Source organism: Ochotona curzoniae, unplaced genomic scaffold, assembly GCF_017591425.1.
Source record: "Ochotona curzoniae isolate NIBS_2020 unplaced genomic scaffold, NIBS_Ocur_1.0 scaffold_2587, whole genome shotgun sequence".
NCBI classification, from domain to species: Eukaryota; Metazoa; Chordata; class Mammalia; order Lagomorpha; family Ochotonidae; genus Ochotona; species Ochotona curzoniae.
Genome location: NW_024467096.1, coordinates 15,523,440 through 15,545,314, shown reverse-complemented (window position 1 = coordinate 15,545,314; position 21,875 = coordinate 15,523,440). Strand labels below are relative to the sequence as shown.

Here is a 21,875-nt window from a genome sequence, read left to right as displayed (position 1 = left end):
TGAAAATGCAAAAGATCAAGAATAAGCAATGCAATCTAGACAAACAATGCCGGAAGATCTGAAACTACCAGCAGCAGAGACTGAGCAAAAAGTTCAATGATTATAGTATGGTACTGGAGCAGCTACAGACAGAATAATGGAATCAGAACCACACACAAATACAATCACCTGATTTATAACAAAGGTGCAATCGCTGATAAGTATGCTGTCAGGAAACGGTGCTAGCTCATACACATACACATAAAATTCCAGAAGAACTATAGATCTAAACGTGAAAGGCAATACAATAAAAATTTTATAATGTGATGACAACATCATGAACTTGAAACCGGAAAAAATTTGTTAAATAAGACACACACACAAAAAAACTAACCTAATAGAAAAACACAGTAAGTTAAAACTATATTTAAGAACTTCTGTTTAAGTAGAATGAAAAGACTATTTACAGAATGAAAGAAGATACTAGCAATAAATATATTTAATAAAAGAATTACATATATAAAGAACTCCTATAAATCACTTTTTAAGAAAAAACACTCAGTTGAATTAATGGGGCTATGCAAGTCATGTCAGGCTGAACCACAGTACCCCTTGGCAAATGCAGGATCCAGGACTGGGAGTGGGGCTGGTAGAGGACCTGTGGGCACTCCCTTTCTAGGCAGCAGCATGGAAGCCAGGGCTGGGGGTGGACCAGGCTGGACAAAATAGCAGTGCCCTTCAGCATATATGCGGGCCAGGTCTAGGGGTGGGACATTCTGAGCTAAACCACAACACCCACATGTGTGTATGAGAGCTGAGAAGGATATAGGACAGAATAGGCAAGACCACAGCACATGCCAGCACACACAAAAACCGGGGCTGGAACAGGCCTGGTGGGATTATTAAGGGTCGTTCTGACTAGCCCGCAGCACCCACATGTGTGCGTGAAGTTAGGGCCTGTGACGGGTTGGGCTGGGCTGGGCTGGGCTAGGCAACAGCACCCAAAAGTTCACATGAAAGATATAACTGGAGGGTGGGGGGGCCAGGGACTGGCCAGGCAGCTGCATCACCAGTATATGCATTGCTGGTGCAGGTGACAAATCAAACCTGGCTCTGTACTAGCTGGCACACACCACAAGAATCAAGCCTGAAGTCCTCCTAGGTGAGGTTTTTCGGAGCATTCCCCAACAAGACTGCTAACTCAAACCCTGACCACAAATTAGGTCTGGGCCTCCTTGGTTCCTGACGTCCATGCAGTGGGAAAGCACACACAGATGCACACAAAGCACACGGCAGCCAGCTCATCTAGGCCAGCAGAGGATATCTAGTGCCTAGTCAAAGCATAGAGAGTGGAGCAGGACAGACAACTAACTGTCCTAGACAAGCTGAATCTGCGGAGGCACTAAAAAGTACATGTCGCCAACCAAAAGACCTTAAAAAGATTTTCTTAACCCTGGAGCAACTGACATTATCTCAGACTATCAAATCCACTCAAGTAACATCTTTGGAACATACTTCCACACACTGCAGTCTTTAAGACACCATCAAACGACCATCCCGGGCCCGGCAGCATGGCCTAGCGGCTAAAGTTCTCGCCTTGAACATGCCGGGATCCCATATGGGCACCGGTTCTGGTCCCGGCAGCTCCACTTTCCATCCAGCTCCCTGCTTGTGGCCTGGGAAAGCAGTCGAGGGACTCCTGCACTCGTGTGGGAGACAGAAGTTCCTGAAACCTGGCTTTGGATCGGCATAGCATCGGCTGTTGTGCTCACTTGGGGAGTGAATCATTGGACGGAGGATCTTCCTCTCTGTCTCTCCTCCTCTCTGTATATCTGATTTTCCAATAAATAAATAAATCTTTAAAACAAACAAACAAACAAAAAAACGACCATCCCATCCCCGGGTGCTGATGTAGCTTGACTGTAAAGAGCGCCATTTTTTCCTACCTACCCCACCACAGATACAGAAGAAAAACACTGAAACACTTATCCCACCCACCTTTCACCATACCTCAACCTTCCTTACCCCAATCTGACACCCACATGGTCATGCAATCCCTCCCAACTATATAAATAATTTTTTAAAGTAAAAATAAATGAATGGGGTTAAAGAAATGAAGATGTAATTCACAGAAAAATATCCAAATAGCAAAAACATATATCAAAGTTCTCAACATCAGCAACCTTAAGACAAAGTCAGTCACAACTGTGATATGATGCCACTACACACCTGTGAGAACAGGAGGCCAAAGTATGAAGGGCAGAAAAACTCACAAGTTGACAGCAATATAATAAATACACAGAACTCTCCTTTAAAATCCATATAGTGATGCTAGATATATGTATCAAGACAACCAATTTGAAAAACTGTGGTAGTATTTACTAAAGTCGAATATGATTTGTTACACATAATAAGCCACCAATTCTACTCCTAGATATATGCCCGAAAGAAATACAGATTGTTGGGCCTGGCATTGTAGCCAACCAGCTAAAGTCCTCACCTTGCACATGCTGGGATCCCATATGGACACTGATTCTAATCCTAGCAGCCTGGCTTCCCATCCAGCTCCCTGCCTGTGGCCTGGGAAAGCAGCTGAGGATGGCCCAAAGCCTTGGGATCCTGCACCTGCAAGGAACACTCAAAAGAGGATTAAGGTTCCTGGCTTCAGATTGGCTCAGCTCCAGCTATTGCGGCTGCTTGGGGAGTGAACCATTGGACGGAAGATCTTCCTCTCTGTCTCTCCTTCTCTCTGTATATGACTTTCCAATTAAAAAAAATCTTTAAAAAAAGATATATATATATGTGTGTGTGTGTGTATATTTGTGTATGTGTTCGTAATTACCAAAAGATACAAAAACATTCATAACAGCACTCTTTACACAAGCCATAAGCTAGAAACTATATAAATACCTATCAATAGAATGAATCAATAATTACATATTCATAAAGAAGTTCATGCAGCAAAAGGAATGAATGATGAATTACAAAACTACAAATAAAGCTAAAAATGGAATATTCAAGGGAATAAGTCAGACACACAAAAGTATATGTGGTATAATCCCATTTATATAAACTTCAGAGTAGGCTGAAGTTTATATAATGCTGGTTGAAGTTAGGCTAGTAATTGCCGTGAGGTTGGGCAGTAAAGGGGCACAAGCAGACATATGAGGTGCTAATATTGTTTTCAATTCTGAATTATGGTGGCACAGGTTTTCTACTTGCGAAAATTCACCACACGGTATAGTTAAGACCCAGGCACCTTTCTGCAAGTATGTTTTATATTCAAGAAAGAGTTCAAAAGAATTCTCTGGCTTTAATGGTAGGACTGAAATAAACCCAGGACTACTCTCAGAGACTGAAACCAGGAACAACTGAGACAATGTCTTTATGAGGTAAAAAGACAGGGATACTTGTTGGTGTTTTTTTAAGCTTGATTTTTTTTTTTTTAATTTGAAAGCCAGAGTTACAGAGAGGGGTGGGAGAGAAAGATATCTTCCATCTTGTAGTTCATTCTCCAGACGGTTGTTAACAGCCAGGGCTGTGTCAAGTTGCAGCCAGGAGCAGGAGCTTTACCTGGGTCTTCCACAAGGGGAGTAGAGGCCCAAGCACTCCGGCCATCTTCTGCTGCTTTCCTAGGCCACTGAAAGGAAGCTGAACTGGAAGTGGAGCAGCCAACACATTGATCAGTGCCAATACAGGATCGACACCAAAAGGACAGGTTTAAGGGAATGAGAGAAAAAATACTGGTAGAAAAAGAAATTTCAAAATAAGAAACTTCACAGACAGCAATTTCAAAGGACGGTAAGGCCTAGTAACGTTATTTCATGCCCTAAACTCTGAGACTGAACATGTCTCAGTCACCCTGACATCTATTTCTTCTCTCATTCCCTTCAGGCTGATCCTTAGAGAAAAATTATTGGGCCCAGCACAATAGTCTAGTGTCTAAAGTTTTCACCTGGCATGCACTGGACTCCCATATGGGCACCAGTTCTAATCCCAGGGGCCTGGCTTCCCATCCAGCTCCCTGCTTGTGGCCTGGGAAAGCAGTCAAGGATGGCCCAAAGCTTTGGGACCCTGCATCCATGTGGGGGACCCGAAGAAGCTCTAGCCTCCTGGCTTCGGATTGGCTCAGCTCCAGCCGTTATGGCTCCTTGGGGAATGAACCAGCAAACAGAGGATCTTCCTCTCTGTCTCTCCTTCTCTGTATAAATCTGACTTTCCAACAAAATAAATAAATCTTTGAAAAGTTATTTATGTATTTGAAAGAATTCCACAGAGAAGGAGATAAACATACATATAGGGAGAGAGAGAAGAGGGAGCACAAGAGAGAGACCTTTCATTTGCTGCTTCACTCCTCCCATGACTACAACAGCCACTCTGGCTGGGCCAAAGCCCAGGAGCCAGGAGCTTGCACCAGATCTCCCACATGAGTGCAGGTTCCCCAGGACTTGGCCCATTTTCTACTGCATTTCCAGGGCATGTCTTACCAGGGAGCTAGATCATATTGGAACAGTGCAGGCTCAAACAGCCACCTATATGGGATGTTAGTGTCTCAGGAGTCAGCTTAACCTGCTATATCATAACACCAGCCCAATCATGCTGATCTTAATGAGCATTATAAAATGTATACCTTCACATATGCTGAAGCAGGAGCCTGTTTACACTCTCTGCTATTTTCAAATTTTAAAAATCATTTTCTAGGGGATGGCATTGTGGCATAGTGAATACAGCCACTACCTGTGATGCCAGCATCCCCTATCAGCACTAGTTTGTGTTCCAAATACTCCATTTCAGATCCTGTTCCCTGCTAATGTGCCTGGGAAAGCAGTGGACAATGGCCCACATCCTTGGGCCTCTGTATCCATGTGGGAAACCCAGATGAAGCCACTGACTGCTGGCTTCAGCCTTCCTTAGCCATGGCCAATGTGGCCACTCGTGGAGTGAATCACTTCTCTCTTCCTCTCTTAATCTTATAAATAAATAAACCTTTTAAAAAATAATTTTCTTGGGTCCATTGTGATATCCTAGTGGCTAAATCCTTGCCATGCATGCTCTGGGATCCCATATGGGTGCTGGTTTTTGCCCTAGCTGCTCCACTTCCCATCCCGCTCCCTGCTTGTGATGTGGGAAAGCAGTAGAGAATGGACCAAAGCCTTGAGACCCTGCATCCAAGTGGGAGACCTGGAAGAAGTTCCTGACTCCTAGCTTTGGATCAGCTTAGCTCTGGCCATTGCAGCTACTTGGGGAGTGAACCAGCAGATGAAAGATCTTTCTCTCCAACGCTCTTTCTCTCTGTAAATCTGCCTTTCCAATAAAAAATAAATAAAACTTAGAAAAGAGAAACATGTCTTTTGCTGCACAGCTTTCTACAGGTGAGAGGCCAGCCAAGACCAGTCTTATCTCTCTCAAAGCAAAGAATCCATAACTCTTTATAATCCATGACCTAAATTCGCTAGGTGTCCAAATTACAACTGAACATAATAATAGTACTCTCTTCTCAGTAAACCGCTAATGACTGACAAACTCTTACTTACAGATTAGAAAGCTGTGCAAAGTCAGCTTTTTTTTTTCATCATGAACTACAATCTCATTCATCTGAGCATTATTTGCTAAAATTATAAATCTACAAATATTTTAAAATGTAAACAAATTATTTATTTCAAATAGTAACTAAAAGTAGGATTAATTTAAAAGTATGCAATTAGGGGCTGGTGGCGTGGCCTAGTGGCTAAAGTCCTCGCCTTGAATGCGCCAGGATCCCATATGGGCACCGGTTCTAATCCCAGCAGCTCCACTTCCCATCCAGCTCCCTGCATGTAGCCTGGGAAAGCAGTCGAGGATGGCCCAAAGCTTTGGGACCCTGCACCTGTGTGGGATACCAGGAAGAAGTTCCTGGATCCTGGCTTCGGATCGGCACAGTACCGGCCGTTGTGCTCACTTGGGGAGTGAATCAGTGGATGGAAGATCTTCCTCTCTGTCTCTCATCCTCTCTGTATATCTGACTTTCCAATAAATAAATAAATCTTTTTAAAAAAAAGTATGTAATTAAAGTATGGTAATTAAGAGGAGGAAGTGATTAAGAGCAAATTAACAAAACCGACTAAAACCAATCTCCTCATTGCTAAATAGAAGATTTCCTCTATATCAAATATAGAATGAAATGTAACTGTAATCAATAAAGGGTATTTTGCTGTAACAGGATATTCTTTCAAAGACAAAGCATTCTTTGTCAAATCTAAAAATCCTTAAGCCTTACCATAAGTCAAAAGTACATTCAAAGTAATAGCAACATCAAACAGATATTAAAAAAAAAATGGAAATGAAAGCCACACAAAAAAACAATGCAACCCACGGAGATAGGAGTTGGCATCCTAGAAAGTACTGCCTACAATCCCAACAGTCTAGGTAAAACAAAACCGTAGATCTGAAACAGATTTACACATAAAAGAAATCTTTCTCCAATTAGAAGCTGAAACCTCCAAAAGCAGGTCTTCAACACATCTTTAAAGGACTAAGAAGACTGAGTTGAAGAGATGCCAGCAGATGTAAGGTATCTAAAAATGCACATTTCATCAACCATGCACTCCCACAGAATTCCTGGACAAAGCCTCCTGACTCAAAAAAAGATCACACCATTTCAAAACTTCTTAACAGCGATGGCATTCATGGGATAAACTATTTTGTTTCCTCCACATAGATTAATAAAGCTCACTGCTGTAAAAAGTATTAATATGATGCTTCGCATCAGAGGATGAGCTACTTAAATATTGCTAGCAGAAATAATCATTATCATTACATAACAGATCCCAAAATGCACTTAATATATTTCCAAAGACTACCAAGTATCAGTCATCATGCTGGGCTCAGAGACTCTAAAATCTAAAGCTCTAAAGATAAACAGAACAGTGTCTTCCCTCGAGACGCTCATGGTCTAGACTGGAGCTGTCCAACAGAACTTCCTGCAATGATGGAAATATTCTGTATCTACCTGTGTTGTTCTGTATGTTTAGTCACTAGCTACTTGTGGCCACTGAACACATGATATGTGCCATGTATAGCAGCTTTTTTTAAGACTGATTTTTGTTTGAAAGACAGTTCCAGAGAAAGGAGTGAGAGGGATCTTTCATTCATTGGTTCAGTCCCCAAATGGGTACCATAGCCAGAGCTGGGCCAGTGTGAAGCCAGGAGTTTCTTCCAGGTCTCCCACAAGGGTGTGGGCGCCCAAGTATTTGGGCCACCCTTCACTCCCCACCCCTAGCACATTAGCAGGAAGCAGGTTCAGAAGCCGAGTGGCCAGGATGTGAACCAATATGTACATAGGATGTTGGTTCTGCAGGTAGAGGTTTTAATCTGCACAGGTCCTTGAAGAATAGAACTTTGATTGAACTGTAATTCACTTAAATTTTAAACTGATACTAGTGGCTACCATAGTGGATAATGCACACATGGACACACACCAAAGCATTAACGACAATATCCACAACATGACAGTCATCACAACCATTTACTTACCTCATTTAGTATGCTTTCCAGAGTTGGAGGTGTATCAACTTGAGGAATATCGAACTCCTTGTCATCAATCTAAATAAAGAAAAGAAATTAATACTCACATAATGATGCCTTTCCTCTTATGACTGTCTTAATTATAACCATTTTAATTAAATAACAAAGTTGGCACCAAACTGATCATATAGACAACTCAATAATCCTTAATAATAAGGTTTCAGTGTAAAAAAAAAAAATGCAGATTTGATTCTTCCCTAACCATAAAATCAGTAACTCTTGAGGGTAAATGTGCTGAATGTCCCATCCTGAACATCCTTTCCAAAAACCATGTACCAGAGTACTTCCGCATCTGCTTTCTTATATAGGACAAAACAGCATGCCTTACGATAACCCTAACATTCCAAGTTTAGACATCAATCATTATAAGAAAAGTCTGTCCTTGCCATTCTTAGTTACTCATACTTTATGTTGAGAAACCGATTAAGTGAGGCAACTTGTCATTAAATACTCTCATAATCACAGAAACCCATTAATGTAACATTAAATCCATGATGAAAAATTGCGCTATAAGAATTCTCAACATGCTGCTAGTTCTGTGACCTTGAGAAGTCGTTTAACATAGTTGCATGCCAGTGTTTTCATCTATGAAGTGGATTATCAGAGCGTTTTGAGAGCTGTGAAGCTCAAATAATAACATGAGCTAATGTGTTTCATAAACTGCAGTGAACTATATAAATGATGAGTGATATTATCTTATAAAACTGCAAATAGAAACTTGCTAATCCATGCAAAAATAAGAATATTTAGTCTAGGTTATAAAGCACACTCTAACCAATCCTTTGCTAACATCATCACTGGACAAAAATGGAAAATTTTTACCAAATCATTTTTGAACTCCAGTTCCTTGTCCAGATCAATGTAAGAGAATTTTGAAAGTGAAGCCTCTAGATTGAAAGTCTTATTCAGTTCTTCTTCAGTAGTCTTGGCACAGAGGGTCTGCTCCACACTTTCCTGGTCTGATTCATTTTCCATGTTTATTGTTAATAACGTTCTTCAGTCAACCCAAGAAAATGCTTTTCTTCATTTTGGGATTTAGATCAGAAAGACCTGAGTGATGACCTCTTTTCAAGAAAATAAAAAAAAAGGAAAAAACAAGAAAGTATCATTTAGATTTCCTCCTTGTCAAGTGACTAAAGTGACCATTTCAAACATCTCCCTGATCAGACTTCACTCAGTTCTCTGGTTAAAGGAAAGAGATCTACAGTGGGGTACAGGTGCTTGCATGAAGCACAGAGGAGGAACACCTGACTCAGACAGGCATGCCTGGGAAGTGGCCCATCATCCAAAGTCATGAAACTCAGTAGGTTCAGCCACATGCCCTGGTACCAACCACATTTATACACCTTATAGCTTGACGGTAAACTGGTGCAATAAGCTGCAATTAATTCCTTCCTCATATTCCCAAATGTAAGGGTCACTCTTCAGTTCCCTGGAGGTAAGTGTTCCCTGCAGGGGAGCATACAGACCAGGTTTATTGCTGGAATCCACAGGATTACAGATATCCCAAGAACTGAGTACCGTCACCGAAGATACTGAGCCATTTAACACAACATAAGCAAACTGGAGGGTTCAAATCTAAGGGCGACAACAGTGCCCCCAAGATAAAATAATCCACAGCCTACCAAGATCTGTAGAAAATAAAGCCAGTCACAGAAAAGCATGGAACCACTCCCCAGTGAATACAAGGGACCAGTGTACTTGTACAGGATTCAACACTATAATTGTAGGAGCCTTTGGGAGTCTTGGGGTGCCTTGGGTTGCATCCCCTGTGGGTGAGCAAAATCCTTAAGACTTAGCCTTCCTAAACTCCACACTGTTTTCATGGGAAAACACATCACTGCAACAAGAGCCCCTACCCCCACAGTAAGCATTTATTGGAGTAATTCCTCTGAAGTGAAGACAAAAAAAGAGCTGGCAATCACTGAGTCATTGAAATAACTGATGTTTAAAAAGCATACTGAAATGTGTTGTTTTTTAAGTAACAGGACCTAAACTCACTGGCAATTTTACACAACAAGCCTCATTTTTTTTTTGTATCTGTAATTATTTCCTTCAAGGTTCCATTTTTGTCATTTTAAAAGAAATGAATAGCCACTATGCATAAGACATGTGGATTCACAAAAAACGATTTTTTTTAAAGAGCTGAAACCAACTTTTCTAGTTAGTACATTTGGTATATTACCAAATATAGACTAATTCCTTTCACATGCTACAGAAAATAGAGTCTTAGGCTCGGTTCTACAAAACACGTGCTATCAAATCATCCCTATAAGACACAGCTGAGAGTACTCTTGGATCTGGCAACAGTCACAAGCATTTTTCCAACATCAGGTACTAAAGTATTGCTCCCTTTGCAGAGCTATTAACATTTATATGCCTTTCTCCACCCAAGACTGAATTGCCTCATGACAGCTTCAAGTCTTTCACTCTTATTTACACCACTAAGCAGAACCAGCTACAGTCATCCAGCAACCATTTACAGAGGAGGATATTGCACAGCGGTGAAATAGGTTAAACCATTGCTTCTGAGGCCTGCACCCTTATCTGAGTGCTCATTAGAGTCCTGGATACTTGGCTTCCGATCTAGCCCCCTGTTGATGCACCTGGGAAAACAGAATGATGTCCTAAATGTGGGGACCCCTGTTCCCACAGGGGAGACCCAGCAGCAACACCCCATTCCTAGCTTTGGCATGGCCCAGACCCGGCTGATGTAGATGCTGGGGCTTATGGACGGTCTCATCCTTCTTTCTTTGTGGTTCTTGAAGTAGGTGGGAATACAGTTTTGTTTTGTTTTTTAATTTATAAACATGTACCATCCAATTCACACCCAATGGTTCCTAAAGACATTGTTAGTCTTAAACATTTCTTTTAATAATGGAAGAAACCTTGCAGGAAAAAGAAATGTTTTACACAAATTTCTTAATGTTCCACACTTCATATTTGCCTTTCCAAAATAATTAAAAGATAAAAAAAAAAAAAAACTTTTTTCTAGCTCTGTCTCATAGCTAGCGTTACTGGCTCTACAATCACACAACAATTCAGTATCTGTGAATACTCATATCACATTTGATTGCGTTAAGGTGATCAATCAATCACACATTCCTTGAAGAAAGAATATTGTCCTGCCAAGGCACCCTATTCCATTCCCAAGCTTCACTCCCTTCCCTGGGCTCCTGTGACTAACAAGATGTGTTGGCAAAGTGGAAAGAAGAGAAGCCAAAGAGTCCATTAAAATCAGGTGCGAAATAGCACTTTCCCAAACTCCTACCCACAACCTTGGTCAATTTGTTTAATCTTCCCAAACTCCTCTGTTTCCACATTGTTTCACAAAGAAGGATAGTGGTTCTTGAAACACTAATCTACCACCTTTCTCATTCACCAGTGGAACTTTCTCTTTCCTTTAACGTCAAATCCAGTCCTTGTTATTCTGAACTGGTACCATTAATAAGAACCAAAGCTTTCAATAATAAGAAGAATAGAACCCGGGTGTTGGATAATACCAGAACTCTCTTTTCTGGACATCTTAGCATTTTTTTAAAGATTGATGTCATTTGGGCCCGGTGCAGTGGCACAAGTGGTTAAGGTCCTCGCCTTGCACGCCCGGGATCCCATATGGGCACCGGTTCTATCCTGGCAGCCCCGCTTTCCTTCCAGCTCCCTGCCTGTGGCCTGGGAAAGCAGTCGAGGACGGCCCAAAGCTTTAGGACCCTGCACCCGCGCGGGAGACACGGAAGAGGCTCCTGGCTTCGGCATAGCATCGGCCATTGCACTCACTTGGGGAGTGAATCATCGGACAGAAGATCTTCCTCTCTGTCTCTCCTCTCTGTATATCCGCCTTTCCAATAAAAAAATAATAAAAATAAATCTTAAAAAAAAAAAAGATTGATGTCATTCTTGCCAAAGAATCTGTACTTAGAATGGAAATTCCATTAGCCGAGGAGGGTCTCCTGTGTTGGACACATCCCAGGTGTTTAGTTGATATGTGTGAAATGAATGATTCTTAGTAATACAACTATCTTGGTAGAACTACTAGGAGGAATAAATGATATGACAATAAAGTACTTAATAGTTACACTGGACACACAATGCTTTTCAATAAATATCACTACTATTTAAATTGTCCTCAATGAACTACTATACTATTGTAATAATATGAGGGAAGTAAGTTGGGAGGAGGGAATATGAGGAGGGGGTAGGGGAAAATTCCAGAGCCTATGAAATTGTACCCTAAAAGTAAAAATACAATAGAAGGAAAAAATAAAATAAATAAATAGCTCTCAAGAGTTCAAAATTCTTCTAAGGGTAGAACCCAAAATATTCTGTGTTTCTGTAAAGGTCCAGGCAGTGCCAGGCAGATCAGGACATCTTCTCATATTCTATTAGTAGTTTCTTCACAACCTGAAGCTAGAACTGCCCCCTAGTAAAGCACTGGAGACAATTAAAACCTTTCACTACAGAGGCAGGCCCTGCAGGGCAACAGGTTAAGCTGCCACTTGCAAAGCCGGGTTTCTATAACAGAGTACCACTCTGGAGCCAGCTACACTGTTTCAAATCTGGCTCCCCTGCTCAAGCAGCCTATAAAGTAGCAGATGCTGGTTCCCTTGCTTGCAGTGGAGGATGGCCCAAGCCTAGGGATGCTGTACTGCCATGGGAAACCCAGAAATGTAAGACCTCAGAATTCCAATTAGCTTAAGTGACTCCATTTGCTCAGCCTAAGTGACTCCCACTTTAGCCTAGGTCTAATCTGAAGTGCTGAGTCATTCTTCAAGGCAAGATCCCCTTTAGAGATAACTCTGAAAATGAGAAATTGATAGCTGACCAGTAGTATGCCTCATAGAGATAGGACTATGTAATAGAGGGATTGATAATTGCAATTCTGATTGGCTGAAATACAGTTAACCAATCATAAGTGTGACTGTGTGGAATCCCCCTGAACTGCATAAGAACCCTGTAATTTTCTACCTCAGGGCTTTCAACCAAGAATCAATGCACTGGTGATGGTTGGAAGCCCAAGCTCAGACATGCTGAGCTTGAATGAACCACCCTTGTGCGCTTGCATCCAAGTTCGACTCCTACAGGTTCATTTGGGGAAGGCCCAAGGCTGAGACTGACCAGAACCAGTTGCTGAACCTGCCGCTAAGCTACCATCAGACCTTCCGCCAAGCTGTGAATAGAGCTATAACACTATCATGGTGGCTGACACTGCCCCAGCAGATTCGGGACGCTTACTAGCCTGGCTGTGTGGCCAGCAGTCTCCATCGTGGCTGTAGCACCAAGGAAGTGGCAGGTTGCAGCAGGCATCTCTGAGCTGCTTGTGAGGCTGGCAGTGGGTGGCAGCTGCCGCTCCCCACCATGGCAGACCCGAGCACAACAGAAGAGGCTCCAAGCTCTGGCTTCGGATCGGCTTAGCTCAACCACTGCAGCCACTTGAGGAGTCAACCAGTGGACGAACATTTTTTTCTCTATCTCTCCTCTAAAATCTGACTTTCCAATAAAAATAAATCTTTCCTCCTCGTCCCCAAAAAAGAATTCCAAATTCTTAAGTCTATGATTCCAGACATCATGAGTTAACCTTTCTTCCTCCTTCCTTTACCACAAAACTTATTATCTGAATTTAGAATCTCTCAATACCAGTTCCCACTCCCCTCCATGTCTGCCTAATCTGGTTCATCTGTCCCTGACTTCTCTTCTACGTTTAACTGATCTTCCTAACTCTCTGGGTACTACTAAAATTGGATCTATCTCTAGCCTCTTCTTTCCCTAATCATACTTTGACTCTAGAATGAGCATCCTCATTTGGATTCATTAGTTAACTTAGTATGCAACTATGTCTTTTCTCCCCAGCTATATAATAAAAGCGGGTCCAAGGTTCAAAGGATACTCCACATCACTAAGTTCACTGATTTTTACATGCATGCAGACATGCAATAAATATTTGCTAATTTACTCAAGAACTGGAGGACAAGAATAACACCTGTGTTGCATATTACATATACCCATGTCACTATCTGTCCTTGTTCACCTCCAAAGGATTACTACTGAGTTTATACTTCTATGTAATCAAGCTTGTCAACCACTGTTCCTAACAGCAGATAGCAGCTAACGGGACCGAGATCCCCTGTTTGTTCTTTTCTTTCATTACACTGATTTCATTACAATCATTTCTTCATTGTCTGAACCACCACTTCCTCCCCTCAATCAGAAAGCAAGTTCCATGAGAATAAAGACAAGATTTTCCTTATTCACCACTGAATTCCCAGTGCCTAATTAAACAGCTAATTAACCAATCCATTCCTCCAGCCCTCCCTTCCTAGAGAAGTGGCACTGTATACACGCTTCTTAAGCCTCAACCAGCATCTCCACTCATCCAACTGAATACGGGGTTAGTCACTTCACTACAAACACCTTCCACCTGTGCAAGTTCCAGTCTTTGCAATGAAGAGAAATTTTTCAATGATTACATACAACATGACACAGACTTCACAATCTCAGATGTTTCGTGTTCTTGTACATTAATTCAGCCTACAGGCCAAGATGCAGGCAGTGAAAATGTATCATATGTACAGCTGAATTTACAGGAATGCAACTATTATCTTCCGCAAAGGAAAAGAAAAAAAAAAAGGTTCATACAGAGCCAGATTCTGCATACCATTTCACTACATAACCATATGCTTCAGAGTGAGCACGCATGAGGGCTTGGACATTTGCTGTCCCAACGGGTCGCCCTCAGTTCTTGCATGACTCATGCACAGCTAACTGACTTCATCTGTGCTCAAAATATAACCCACATTCTGTCCCAACATGGCACCAGAAGTAGCAATGCCAAGCTTCCTAAGAGATCGCATGTTGGTCTCTGCTATAACTCCTTCCTAGGGTACTGTGAGGACACTCAGCTTTCAAGGAACTTTCCAAGGATGTCTCAATGATCCTCAGTTGTCACTTTACCCATGGACTTTAGCAACAGACCCTATATTTGATGTACCAGTATTATATCCTGGCACAGCCTGCTGCCTACACCCTGAGTTTCCTTCCGATGCCAGACCTATATAGGTAACCAAAGCTCCCTCAGTGCCTGGTGCTGCCACTGACAAAAAACTCAAGTTTCCATTTGTCTTTTTCTTCTTTTAGTACATGTCAAAATAAGAAGACTGATCATTTAAATCAAGAAACACATATGGAAGAACAAATGTTGAGAAGTAGAGGAAAGGAACAGTGCCTGAGATCTTCCCGCACCTGCTGAAAGGTTACTACTAAAAATTGTCAAATAACCCTCAAGGAGCAGCTTTTCCTTTCCTAAGATTTACTTATCACCCGGGAAACATAAAAATATAAATAAATAAATAAATAAATAAAAGATTTACTAAGTATTGTGGCTTAACATGAAAAGCCACTGCCTGTGATGTTGACACCCTATATAGGCAACGGTTTGAGTACTGGCTGCTAGACTTCCATTTCAGCTCCCTTACTAATAGCCTGGGCTGGGAAAAGCAAACAGGGGATGGCCCAAGTGACTGAGTCCATGTCACCCATCAAGGAGACCCGGAAGACACTCCTGGCTCCTGGCTTTGGAAAGGCCCAGCTTTAGACCAGCCCAGCTCAGACCACTGAGGCCATTTAGGGAGTTAACCAACAGATAAAAGATCTCTTTCTCTCTCTTACTCTCTTGTCCTCCCTCTCTTTTAGATTTGCCTCTCAAACAAATGAATGGAACTTCAGAGGAAAAGAAATATTTATTTTATTTATTTGAAAGGCAAAGATATGAAGACAGAGATAGATTCCTGGTTTACTCCCTAAAGTAACTGCAACATCTGGGGCTAGGTCAGGTGGAAAATAGGAGTTTGAAACTCATTCAGGTCTCCTACAAGGGTGGCAGCAGCCCAAGCACATGGATCATCATCCACTACCTTCCTAAGTGAGTGCAATAACAGGAAGCAGATCAACTGAAACTTGAACTGGAGCTCATATGGGATGTTGACATCACAAGCTGAACATGCTACATTACAACACCGGCCTCAAAGAATACCCCTTCTGTAGAAAGAGCTAATCCCCTAACACAGTAAGAACCACATCTCCAAATATCTATATTGTATGTTATTTTACCAGGTTTTCAATCAATACACGTATCAGGCAGTAAGTGAAACGAATAAGAGAAAATCATCACTTCTAAAAACCTCTCACCCACAACCCAAACAACACCTCTTAAGAAGTACTTGGGCCTTACAGAGACTCTGCATATCCCCTTTCTTCTCCACATAAATGGTGAATTCATGCAAGCTAAATCCGTACAAGATAGGATTCCGCTCAGCAACAGACTAAATAGACAATGGCCTTTATTAATTCCCAATTAAACTATCATCTCAGTTTCTCTGTTAAGGAGGATGTAGAATACTAAAAATTTCTTTTTGAAACAGCAAAAGGAAGCTCCTTGCTGAACTCTGGAGGAAAAAAAACCCACACCTTTACCCCTTTCCCTTTGAGAAAGCACTCCTTCCATACTGCAACCGTAGGATCTCCATGGTACTGAATCAGATACCTTACCTGCCAGACCAGAAGAGGAGGCGTGGACATCCTGTGTCCAGCCTGGCCAGTCAGGATCCTTCCCTGGAATTTGTAACTACTGAAGGCAGGAGTTACACCTTTACTCTGGGGTACTTAAGATTGGATGACGTAACTCAGAAACTGCCTACAGACACATCTATCACACATTAATAGAGTTAAGACAATTACAGAAGCAGATATAGGGCACTAAGGAGCTAGAGGTTCTTTGGGGAGAGGCAGAGGGACTTAAGAACATCATCTAAGTTGATGAAGTGACAGGTTAGCCCTTTCCAGGTTTGTGAGCCAATAAATTCCTTTTTGTTTAAACTCATTTATGTTACATATTTGTCACAGAACAGAAAGAACTGTGGCTTAAAAAGTGGAATGACCACCACAGTAAACATTAGAGGTTTACAGCAGTGAGAAATCCCACACAAATCTATAGTTCCTTGCTAAAACACAGAATGCACTTCAATGTTATAGTGAAGGAAGATAATAGTTAAAAATAAAATCAATTTGGGCCCAGAGCAATGGCTCAGTGGCTAAACTCCCACTTTGCATACACAGGGATCCCATATTGGCACTGGTTCATGCCCGGTTGCTCCACTTCCCAAACAGCTCCCTGCTTGTGGCCCGGGAAACCAGTGGAGGATGGGTCAAAGCCTTGGGTCCCTGCACTCACATGGGAGACCTGAAGGGCACTCCTGGCTTCAGGTTAGCTCAGCTCTGGCCATTGAGGCTGCTTGGAGAGTGAGCCAGCAGGTGGAAGATCTTTCTCTCTGTACCTCCTTCTCTCTGGAAATCTGCTTTTCCAGTAAAAATAAATAAATTTTTTTAAAAAAGAATAAAACAATATTACAAGCATACGCAGATGACACTGAAACTATGGGCCAAGCAAAGATGCTCTTTAAACTCTACAAAACCTATAAACAGATCAAAAGCTAAACATGCTTCATTAAATTCAAAAGCCCTTCCTGCAGGTTCAAAAAGCCCTTCTGCACATTCACAGGCATAACCAATACCAAGTCTCATTAACTGCAATGCCTATAGGTCAGTGGGAGCAGCTAAGACTCACCAAGACTCTGGGAGAAAACAACCACCTGTTGATGGTAGTCCAACTGCAAAGGCAATAGGAGGGTATTTGAAAGATCTGTGGGAAACTGAATAAAAAGATGACTGTGAGGCTAGATTCAGCCTACCAGTTAAGATGCTAGCAGGTACAAGTGAATTCGATTCCTACGTGGGGCTGCCAATTTCAGCTTTCTGCTCAACGCAGAACATGGAAGACAGCAGGTAATGGTTCAAACGGCTGGGTCTCTGTCTCCACTGTAGACCTACATTGAGTTCCTGGCTTCTGGCTTTGGCTCGGTGCAGCCCTAACTGCTGCAGCCATTTTGGGGAAGTGAACTGGCTGCCACTTTCTCCCTCTACTCTTCCATTTTCTCTCCCTCCAGTTGACAGTGTGGTGGAAGGCTGGCCACTGGCAGGCACAGGCCTTCCCGTGCACCCCATCAGTCTGCAGAGTTGGAAGCATGGTGCACACTTGCCAACCTAGAGAAGGCTCCCAACCTTCCTCCGATAACTCATGACCACAGCACCTCTTTCATGGGTCCTACTTTACCCTAACCATACCCTAGCTGGAAGCATACTAGTTTTACATGTCCACTGTGGATAGGGCTGATGCCATGACGAATTCTCCACCTTCAAGCACCAGCATCCCATATGGGCACCGACAGGTTCCAGTCTTGGCTGCTCCACTTCTGATCCAGCTCCCTGCTTATAGCCTGAAAAAACAGCAGCGGATAACCCAAAGCTTGGGACCCCGCATCAGCTTGAGAGACCCGGAGAGAGTCCCTGGTTTCAGATCTGTTTGCCTTCCTTCCCAGGGTTCCACTCTTGGAGAACTAGCTAGGGTACAGAGCCCCAACTTTTCCTCTGCTGTCATCACGTTTGACAAGGTACACCTGGCAGGCCGAGGCACACAGCAAGCAGCCACACGGGAAGCCTATCAATCCTAAAAAGTGGGCACTCCCTCTATCCCTCGGCCCCAGGACACACTAGGCATCCCCGCTCCTGGGAGAACGGGGGCGTCCACACCTCCAACCCGCTGGACGACAGGCTGCATATCCGTGCGGATCTGGAGTAGGCTCAGGAGAGGACCACCCACCTCCTGCCCTCACAAGCCGAGCAGGGGGCGCGCCTGACACCTCAGCCTCACACTAGTTCGGAACCGTCCAGGGGAAACGGCCTGACTCAGTTCGGGGCCGCACGCCGGACACGCCCCTCCGCCCTAAGGTCAGCCCCACCGGGTCGGCCGCCCCAGCCCCTGAAGCCATCAGGGACTGCTCCGTCAGCTCCCCGGGGCCGTGGCGGCGGTGCGCGGGGGCAGCCGGCCGAGGCGCTGCGCTGAGGCGCGCGCTCCCCTCCCACCCCGAGGGCAGCCCCTCACCCTGTCCCCTCCCAGCCGGCCGGCTCCCGAACACTGGTTACCTGAGCTTGCAGCCATTTGGGCCCAGGGTCCCCGGCTCCCGTGGACCCGCCCCCTCAGCTCGAATTTTACGCTTGCGCAGTGCCTACTACTAAGGGCCACGCTTCCGCTTTCCTCTTCTCGGTTGCCTCTCCTGGGCGGTGCCCGGCCCTACGCCACGCCCCTATTTAAAGGGCAAGAACTCCCATTCCTACGACTAAATGGGTGTCAGGATGATGAAAAAATCGGAGCAGGTGCATAGAATGATAAATAGCAGTTCTTAAGTTGGGAGGAAATTCATCCGCCCTTCAGGAAAGTGGCTTTACCCATAGGCAGCCCAGAAAGCACAAATAATTATTTTGATTTGGGAGTTTTCAACAAGAAAATGAATACCAAATTTACAGCTGTTTATATTTTTGCTAAATAAGGGCAATGAACACACACAGTAACAGCGAACTACTATTTTCTAATTTATCATCAATCGATCTGCAAAAAAAAAAAAGCGTCTTAACATCAAAAATATAGGAGGAATGCACTCTCATCTAAAGGAAACATCTTTAAAATATATGCACTTTTGAGGTTACAGTGAAGACATGGCCAAGTCCAAGAACCACACTACATACAACCAGTGCTGAGAGTGGCATGGAAATGGCATAAAGAGGCCCCATCAGCGATATGAATCTCTTAAAGGGGTGAACCCCAAATTCCTGAGAAACATGCACTTTGCCAAGTACAACAAGAAGAGCCTATAGATGATGCAGGCCAACACAGCCAAGGCCAAGAGTGCGCAGGCCGAGGCCTTCAAGACCATGGTCAAACCCAAGGAAGTGAAGTCCACCATCCCCACGGCAGTTAGTCGCAAACTCAATTGACTTGCCTACATCGCCCAGCCCAGGCTCAGCATGCTCATGCCCACATGGCCAAGGGTGTCAGGCTGGTCCAGTCAAAGACCAAGGCAAAGGTCAAGACCAAGCCTCAGATGAAGGGCAAGGCCAGGGCTTACATCAAGGCCCAGACCAAGCCCAAAGCCCCAACCCAGGCCGCACCTGCAGCACCGACTCTAATACAGTGTCCTCCCACAGATGTCCAGCTCCCCACCAAGGCTCAGTAGTGACAGCCTTTGTCGGCCACTGCAGGGACAGAAGGACTGGTGTGACCTCTGGGCTACTGTCCTCATTTACACAAATAAACCTGAGATGAAGAGAAAGAAAAAATAATATATATATATGCATATATATATATATATAATAATTTGACTCTTGCTCCTACAGAAATATAAAAGCCTATTAGCATTATTTATCTACCTTTAATGAATTATTTATTTGCTTATTTGGAAGTCAGTGTGAGCATTTTCCATCTACTGAGTTTCCCCCAAAATTCCTAGAAACAGCAAGGATTAGGCCAAACCAAAGCTGAGACCTGGGAACTCAACCTTGGTCTCCCAGATGTGTAGCAGGGAGTCAAGCACTTGGACAGCCACCTGTGCCTCCCAGGGTGCACATTAGCAGGAAGCTGGACTTGAAAGCAAAGCTGGGACTCCAGTCACTCCCCCATGGAATGCAGGTGTCTCAAAAGCAATGTCTTTAAGAGTTATTCCTAGGGGACCTTTGGCTCAACCGGCTAAATCTCCACCTTCAGGTAACGGGCATCCCATATGGGCACAGGTTTATGTTCCAGTTGCTCCACTTCCCATCCAGCTCCCTGCTTTGGCCTGAGAAGGCAGTGGAGAATGGCCCAAAGCCTTGGGACCCTGCGCCCACATGGGAGACCCAGAGGAAGCTCCTGACTCCTGGTTTCGGACCGGCTCAGCTTTGGCTGTTACAGCCACTTGGGGTGTGAACCAGAAGATGTTCCTGTTCTCTTTCTGTAAATCTGCCTTTACAATAAATATAAATTAAAAGAAAAAAGGACTCTGTGTACAGACATAATGACAATACAAGGGAAACTGCTTTGAGTGATAAGGAGAAGGCTTAGGACCGTCAGGTAAGGTGAATTGGGGAAGTACTTTGGGGAGGAGGTGATGTGCTTTCAGAACCTGAGTAGGCCGAGGGTTTGGGGGCAGGAAGCGTGTCTAGCTGAGAGTGGTGCGCCCCATGGCTTGCAGCTCATTCCTGGCCTGCAGTGGCCATGAACTGTGCAGCAGTTTTCAAATTATTTTATTTTGTTACTGAAGTGTTGCGAGTTGACCAAATTTATCCCAAAAAAATGAGTCGGAGTAGACTCTAGATGCTCAGGAGCCTTTATTCTTTATTATGGCTGGTGCTGGCTGGTGAACTATTGTGTTTCACCACACATGGAAGGGAGGAGCAGATCTGACCAGCCATGCTCAGGGGTTCTTTAGCAATGATCATCCAATCAAACTAAGAGAACATGCATGATGTGCATCATTCAATCAACTGTAATGGTGTGGAACACAGATACCCAGTTTAAGCATATTTACATTAAACTATTCAATCAGTAAGAATCACATCCTACCTAGCAGCACCTAGGCAAACAGGGCCTTCCAATTCTATTTACAGAAAACAATTTGGATCAACCAGCTTACTGCCTGAGCTAGTAAGAAAAGCAAGGTCTCATCCTGGAATAAGATGCCCTCTGGTGATAAGTACTCCCACTCCCCTTGTGGGACTTTCCAAAAACCCAAGGTAATGGCAAAAATCAGGCTATGGACTTGTCCCAGAAGTGTTTCAGAAGACCTAACCTTACTGTTGCCATTTTCTGTTGTCCGGGTTGTCACAGAAGGGCAAACAGCCAGAGAAAGCGTGACACAGAGATCCCACCCATGTTTCCTCACAAAATCCCACAACAGCTGAAACTGGGCCAGGCCGAAACCAGGTGTCAGGAATTGTTCAGTCTGCTCCAGGAGTGGTAAGAGAGCAAAACCGGAGCCAGTGTGGTGGCACATGGGGCAAGTCCTATACCTGTAGCTCCACAGACTCCTTCGCCTGCAGCTCCTGTGTAGGACCACATGGGTGCTGGGTCACATACTGGCTGCTCCACTTCCCATCCAGCTCTCTGCTGCTTATAGCCCAAGAGGCCAGCAGAGGATGGCTCCAATCCTTGGGCCCCTGCACCCATGTGGGAGACCCAGCTTCAGATCCGCTCAGCTCTGGCCATTGTAGCCATTTTAGGAGTGAATCAGCAGATTGAAAACCTTCTTTCTGTGTCTCTCCCTCTCTGTTTCTGTAATTCTGCTTTTGAAATACAGAAAATAAATTCTCAGAAAATAAAATAATAACAATAAAAAAAGAACTGGAACCAAAACTTGAACATCCCCAGTAGGGGATGTGAATGTTCCAAACAGCATGTTAATGTCGTGCCAAAT

At 43.7% G+C, this 21,875-nt stretch overlaps 1 protein-coding gene across 3 annotated transcripts in view; it reads right to left on the bottom strand.

The window, feature by feature from the left end:
* VPS8 (VPS8 subunit of CORVET complex) overlaps positions 1–18,658 on the bottom strand; it is a 239,556-nt gene extending 220,898 nt beyond the window's left edge. For 2 of the 3 annotated variants that reach the window (XM_041002875.1, XM_041002877.1), the window contains exons 1-3: positions 17,283–17,839; positions 8,365–8,606; positions 7,492–7,560 (exon numbers count right to left, since the gene is read on the bottom strand). In XM_041002875.1, the coding sequence (XP_040858809.1) occupies positions 7,492–7,560; positions 8,365–8,517 (222 nt within the window). In that variant the 5' untranslated portion in view covers positions 8,518–8,606; positions 17,283–17,839. Of the gene's footprint in view, positions 1–7,491; positions 7,561–8,364; positions 8,607–17,282; positions 17,840–18,573 lie in introns of those variants that run through there. The other variant, XM_041002876.1, reaches the window with a different exon arrangement.
* Between the last annotated feature and the right edge of the window lie 3,217 nt (positions 18,659–21,875).